Below are 7176 nucleotides of genomic sequence, written 5' to 3'. Positions count from 1 at the left end.
GATGGATTAGATGTGACATAAAAGAAGAAAGTTACAGACATATTCCTGAATCCATTACCTAAGGATTCCTTTGAGTATCTCAAAGTTGAGCTAGGGGTCATTCCTCCACCAAGTCATAATTAAGATGCTATTACTACATCAACCCACTAAATATAATGTTTACCTTTATATGTATTGATATAATGGACACTAATTCTTAAGTAGAAGTAAGTAGTTGGTTGATTTGCTGATCAAATTTTCTTTTTCGAGATTAAAAGTATAAAGGTGAAATAAATTTTGAGTAAAGCACCTTTAGCTTTATTGTCAAAGTGGGGCAGGGGAAGAATAGATGAACATAATGAAGATCATAAGAGAGAAGAACAAATAACATCAATATGATTAGGCATAATTTCTACAGGGGGAGAAGATTAATAAAAAGGACCAGAGGATGAATCATCTATGGGGGATAAATCAATTGTATTAGTTGTTGGTTTGCCAATATTGTTGGTATTGATGATGGTTGACGATCCTGATATTTACTTTCATGATTGTATTATTATTTGATTTTTGTATGGAATTTCCATCAATGACAAAAGAGAATATTATTGGCACAATCGATGTAAATGTCTTGATGCACATGTTCGATAGTGATTAAATCAATTATTATGTTGTCATTAATGTCAACTTGGTAGTTTGTGTTGAACTATTTACTAGAATTCAAGTTACTTACTCTTCAAGTGATAAATCAAGTGTGTGGTTGACTTGTATAATGAGCTAGAGTACATGATTGGTATGGAAGATTTTGAGTTGTTTCTAGTTGTCTTATATGTAATTTCATGTACTGCACATCAATATTGAGTGAGTTATGATTGATTAAAGTGAGATAGTTTAATTGGGTTGATCAGATTATGGTAATCAATGAGCGATTTGATTGGTTTATCAAATATATGTTGTTTCAAGTGATAAAATCCAAGATTTATGATGTTTACTAAGTTATTGGTTCATGTTCAAAGTTTTGTTTGATTTTGTTTTATAGGAACTCATGTTTTAGATTGATTGAATAGAGTTTAGGAAGGTAATTGAAGAACAAGTTGGATTTTTGTGTTTGATCTTGAATCAGTAACATATAGGGAATTTTTGGTAGATATTTCACAATGGTTGATGATGTGGAAATAACATAGAATCAATAAGTTTTGAAGGATTGATTATATTTTGGGAATTGTGATAGATTTTTTTTGAAACTGTGCATGTTCATTTGAAAAGGTGAAAAGGCTAGATGTTCTATGTTAGATTGATTCCTAATTGAAGAGATTGATCATGTGGTACCCTCTAATGACAAATTAGATTTTGTTAATATATTTTGGTCAAATGTAAATGGATCTCACGAGATAAAATATTTAGGGTTAGTGTTACCTAATGATGAGAAGTATATGTATATGGAAGAACATTATTTTTCTAGAGTGTGAGAGAATAGATTAGTGGTTGTGATGGACATGGGTTATGTTATTAAGCTAGTAGCTAAATATTTGCTAGGAGATGCATATGGTGAGCTAAAAAGGATTTGTTCAAGAAATATTGAAGTGTAATTTCTCCGATCTTTATACTTGGTTAATTGTATCAGGCTTCAAGTTAAAACCCTCTAACAAGGTTGCTTCTTTTAGGGTGAGTAGGATCTTTAGTAGGATCTAAAGTTAATTCCTTTAATTATGTGGCACATTAATTTGAGTTAGAAAATCCTTTTCCAAGGTTTCTTCTAATAGAGTAAAGATCTTAACATGTCTGAGGCAAATTCATTAACAATGTGTCTCCTAATAGGGCCTTCTCCTAAATGAGCATCATTGTAAGATCCTAATAGGGCCAAGCTTTAACATGCCAAATTTTAGAAGGGTGCAAAATACCTTTGGGTATCAATTCTTGTTGTGGGTTTTCTCTCTGACTAAGGGTTTCCATGATAAAAATTTGTGTTATTGTGTTACTTGTGTAGATACTTTTATGAGTTGTTTTAAGGTCATTTTCACAAGTTAACATGGAATGGATGAATAAAAGAGTGGATGTTAGATTTGGTATTAGTTAATCAATTTTGTGAAGTGGTGACTTAAAAAAGTTAGTGGATTAGTGATTCACCCACATGCACCCCCAGTAATCTTGGACCTGTAATATATTAACAATTCAAAATTTGTTTCCTCCTATTTTGTACCTAAATAACATTTTACAACTTCACTTTTCTAACTCCTTCCCTTAGTTTAAAACTGACACTATAAATCTAAACTAGGCTTGAAAATGCTCACTTATGAAGTTGACTTAGTTTAAGGAATAATGAATGCTAAAAATAAAATATGAGTGTTTACTCAAATTTAATAAAATTTTAGGTAGTTACAAATTTTACATAGAAACATATCACTTATATTTTAATTCTCATATTTGATACACTTATTTTCGATAGAGTAAAAAGTGAAACAAATCATACATATAAAATAAAGAATTCAATAAAAACCCTTGTACATAGAAACACCCGTTGATTCAAAAACAAAAAAAATCAATAAAAACCAAATTGAAAGAAAGTGTAATACAAAACAACAAAATTCAATAAAACCCTTGTACATATGAAAACCAAATGATTTTGTAAGTGTCAACACCTTTGTTATGCTTTGTTTTGATTCAAAAAAAAACTAAATCCTAATAAAAACCAAGGTGATACCACACTTATAAAAAATGAAAATATCTCAAATTTAGGTGGTCACATCCAACAACATTGATAGCCATGAACACTTTTAACCACACACTTAACATGTGAACATGGTTCTACATGTAATATCAACAGGACTACCCATACCCACTTTTACAACCTCACATATATATTAATCAATTGATGAATTCAAATATATTAAAATACAAAATACAAACAATGTTTTTTTTTAATGAATAAATGCATAAATGATAACTCATAAAATAATATCTCATATTTTTTTTTTGGTGGAAATAAATTACATCTCTAAGAGCATAAACCATTAATATAAATATAATACCACTAGCTACTAAAACAATATGAGAGAGAAAACAATATCTATCAAAATAAATAATCTACAAAACCAAAATCATCATGATAAATGAAAGCTAGAGACAACACAAGACTAAACCTAGAGCATAAAACACATAAACAAATACATACTACACTAATAGTAGAGAGAGAGAGAGAAAAAAATGTTAAACACTGTCTATCAAACCAAACATTCTATATAAAACCAAAAGCATTTTGGTAAACACCACCTAAAGTACACACAAGACTGTAAACATAGAAATGAGTACAATACCCTTAGATGGCTAAAATGACGGTAGAGAGGAAAATCAAAATGTTAGCAATGTCTACCAAACCAAACACGCTATAAAACCATAAGCATAATTATAAATACAACCTAGAGCTCACACACTACTATAACATAGACAATAAAACATAGAAACAAAAACAATTCAACTAGATGGCTAAAATAATAGTCAAGAGGAAGTTAAAATATGTTAACAATGTCCATCAAACTAGACAATTCATAAAACCAAAAGCATCATAATAAATATAACCTAGATCCAATAGAAGACTATAACCTAGAGTATACAACATAGAAACAAATAAAATATTGCTAGAGGCAACTACAATAATAGTTGAGAGGAAAATAAAATATGCTCATAGTGTTTATCAAACAAGTCAATCTATAGAATGAAAGATATCATTAAAAAATACAATCTATAGTTCACATGGGATTATAAACTAGAGCATAAAACTCATAAACAAAAAAATACAATTAGAGGATTAAATCAATAGGTAGAGGAAAATAAAATATGTTAACAATACCTATCATACCAAAAAAAACAAACCAAGAGCATCATGTTAAATACAACCCAGAGATCATACAAAACTATATCGTAGAACATACAATGTATAAACAAATATAGTACCACTAAATCATTGAAATAATAACAAAGAGGAACTTAAAAAATGTAAAAAATGTAAGTCAAAACAAACAATCTATAAAACCAAAAGCAAGGATATAAATGCAACTTGAAGATCACATGAGACTATAACCCAAAGCATATAACATAGAAAAAATACAATACTACTATATGACTAAAACACTACCTGAGGCGAAAGTAAAAGATGTTGACAATGCCTACAAAGCCAAACAATCTACATAAACTTCACCCTCATGAACCTAATGGAAATGACCCCTTAGGTTAGCTCACTTAATCTCAACTTTTTCTCTTGGTAATATCAATTTCTCTCAATGCAAACTAACCTAAATGAAATGCTAAACTTTGTTGGTAGGGTTCCAAGTAACTAAGCAACTCCAATATCTACCAAATGAACTAGTTTATAAATACTTCACCAAAAGACACTTGAATGAAAGGAACCTTCAAGTTATGCCACTTAATCTTGACTATCACATTTGGTATCCAATGTTGAGACTTCAACTTGCTTGACCTTAGGTGAGGTCATGGGTTTAACTATTGATTTACTAGCATTGAGGATGAGGATAGTTTTCATGTCACTTGAGAGGTTATAGGGAGGATCAACCAATAAAAATATAAACTCCAAAACGCTCAACTTGAATTAGACTCTCGAGTCCTCTCAATACAAAGATGCCTAAATGAAAGGTTAATTTATGTTGGCAAGGTCTTAAAAAAAAGTCCTAATACTAAGAAACTAAGCAACCCCTAGAGAGAAATCTCTAAAAGTCATGGGAAGGTTCACCTTATAAAGAACTAAGCTCTTGGTCCCTCAAACTACACTAAACTCTCCATTTCTCTCGATTCAAGCACACCTAACTAAAAGGGTTAATTTTATTGGTAGTTTTGGAAAAAAACTAAGAAGTCGCTCAATCTAGCTCACCTAATCTATATTGTCGCTTTAGATAGCCGAGGTTCTGAGTTCAACTCATTCAACCTTAATCCTTACTTTAGGTAGCCTAGGTCATGTCATCAACTCTTGATATTCTCATCATATGAATGCATATCCATTATACATTGCTTGAGAGTTACAACAAGGCTCACCCAAAAGGTAATGGGGAAACTCGACCGTGTAAAGAACTAAGCTTAGGTCACTCTAAATTCGTTTCCTCTACAACAAAAGGAGGCTAAGTTTTGTAGGCAAAGATTAAAAAAACATTAAAAATTCATTCAAATTAGCTAGCTTAATCTAGATTGTCGCTTTAGGTAGCTAAGGTTTTAAGTTCAACTCATTCAATCTAGGTGTTACTTTAGTAGCCTAGGTCATGCATTCAACTCTTGATTTTCTTGTTGTGTGAACGCATATCCATTACACATTGCTTGAGAAGTTATGTAGAGGCTCACCCAAAAGATTATAGAGAGACTCAACCCTGTACTTCAATCTTAGGTGTTACTTTCATAGCTTAGGTAATGTCTTCAACTCCTATTTTCTCAATGTATCAATGTAGATCTATTGCACATCGTTTGAAAGGATAGAGGCTCACCTAAAAGATTATAAGGAGACTCAACCCTATAAAAAAGTAAGCTTAGGTCGCTGCCAATTCAATTTCTCTATAACAAAGGAAGGTTAAACTTTGTAGGTAGGGAGTAAAGAAACAAAATGAAAAAACTTGGGCCCAAGAGTCTCAACAACTCCTAGGGAGAAATCTCAAAACAAAGATACCTGATAGGGAAAAGCTCAATAGACAGTGGCCGCGTGGCCGATAAGGCAAAGGCAAGGGCGTATGGCTGCCATACACTCATTCTCTTCTTGGCCACACATTCTTCCGATTTAGCCCCTCTTTTTCCCCATCTCCCACGAACATCCACAACACTTTTCAACTCCGATCCGATCCACACTTCGACTCTCAGGTAAGCTCAAGCTTCTTCTTTATATCCATTCCTCCATCCCTCTCCCCTTCAATTGCAAACTAACAATCAAACTTCTTGTTATACCCATTTGAATCCTTTCTTCAGCTCTGAGGAGGATAAACAATGGCGGCCACAACATTGTCTGCAGCAGTAGTTCCAGTGGCAGGGCCAGCGCAGGGGTGGAACACTCTGAGCCAGAGCAAACCAGTTGGGTCCGTGTCAATGATGAACACTGGAAGTTTAATGAAGGAATGGAAGATGGGTTTGAAGGCAAAGAGGTCCGTGAAGGCGGCATTCAAAGTGAAGCTGCTTACTCCAGAGGGAGAGACTGAGATTGAGTGTCCAGATGATGTGTATATTTTGGATGCGGCAGAGGAAGCGGGGATTGATCTGCCTTACTCTTGCCGCTCTGGATCTTGTTCTTCTTGTGCGGGGAAGGTGGTTGATGGGCAGGTGGAGATGGAGGACCAGAGCTTCTTGGATGATGACCAGATTGGGGAGGGGTTCATCTTGACTTGTGTGGCCTATGCAAAGTCTGATATAACGATCCAGACCCACCAGGAGGAGGCCATCATGTGAGGAGAAATGGGGGTAGTTGTGTTTTTTGTTTGCGCAATTTAGTGGTTTTGTTTCTTGGATCTGAATGAATACAAGCAATTCTTCCTGTTGCATGCTTTGATCATCAATATAATGGCTCTGAAGGGCTTTTGTTTATTGGCCGTTGGGTTGGGTTGTTTGAGGATTCAGTGTTTTTGGGGGTCTGATTTTGTGCTGGGTGTTGGTGAATTTATGATGGGTTCTTTTGGTTTAAATTTTTGTTTAGTTAGGAAGTAAAATGTCAACTGATGCATGTAGTTTAATGAAATTAGAATTGTTGGAATTATGATGGGAGTTTTCCAATATAGATGTATGTTTAGTTATCGTAGTACAATCTGTGTAAGAAATCATGGATTGATACATGGTACTCTTGTTGTCATTGATCATCAGTACAATGGCTCTCAAGGGGTTTTTTTTTATTCGTATTGGGTTGTTTCAAGATTCAGCTTTTTGTGAGGTTTGATTTTGTGGCTGGTGTTACTAAAATTATGATGGGTTCTTTTGGTTAAATGCATGTATAGTTTTGTGGCTGGTGTTACTAATATTATGATGAGTTCTTTTGGTTAAATGCATGTATAGTTAGAAAGGAACATGTAAATTGATGCATTTAGTTAAATGAGATTAGATATTGGAATTATATGGGATTTTCCAAATTAGATGCATGTTTAGTTATCTTAGTGAAATCTGTGTTAAAAAATAATCATAGATTGATGTATTTCATGTAAAAAAATATTGAAGTTATCTTAATTATGA

The 7176-nt window shown here is 33.2% G+C and overlaps 1 protein-coding gene across 1 annotated transcript; it reads left to right on the top strand.

Annotated features, from left to right (window-relative positions):
* Nucleotides 1-5775: 5775 nt before the first annotated feature.
* LOC149531123 (ferredoxin, leaf L-A-like) lies at nt 5776-6540 on the top strand. The gene is made up of 2 exons (XM_089809353.1): nt 5776-5826; nt 5932-6540. The coding sequence occupies exon 2, from the start codon at nt 5950-5952 to the stop codon at nt 6403-6405; it is 456 nt and encodes a 151-aa protein (XP_089665479.1). The 5' UTR covers nt 5776-5826; nt 5932-5949; the 3' UTR covers nt 6406-6540.
* Nucleotides 6541-7176: the final 636 nt, after the last annotated feature.

Source organism: Cupressus sempervirens, chromosome 11, assembly GCF_028749045.1.
Source record: "Cupressus sempervirens isolate cs-2001-9-10 chromosome 11, ASM2874904v1, whole genome shotgun sequence".
In the NCBI taxonomy this organism is placed as follows: Eukaryota; Viridiplantae; Streptophyta; class Pinopsida; order Cupressales; family Cupressaceae; genus Cupressus; species Cupressus sempervirens.
This window is presented reverse-complemented; position numbering and strand designations above follow the sequence as displayed.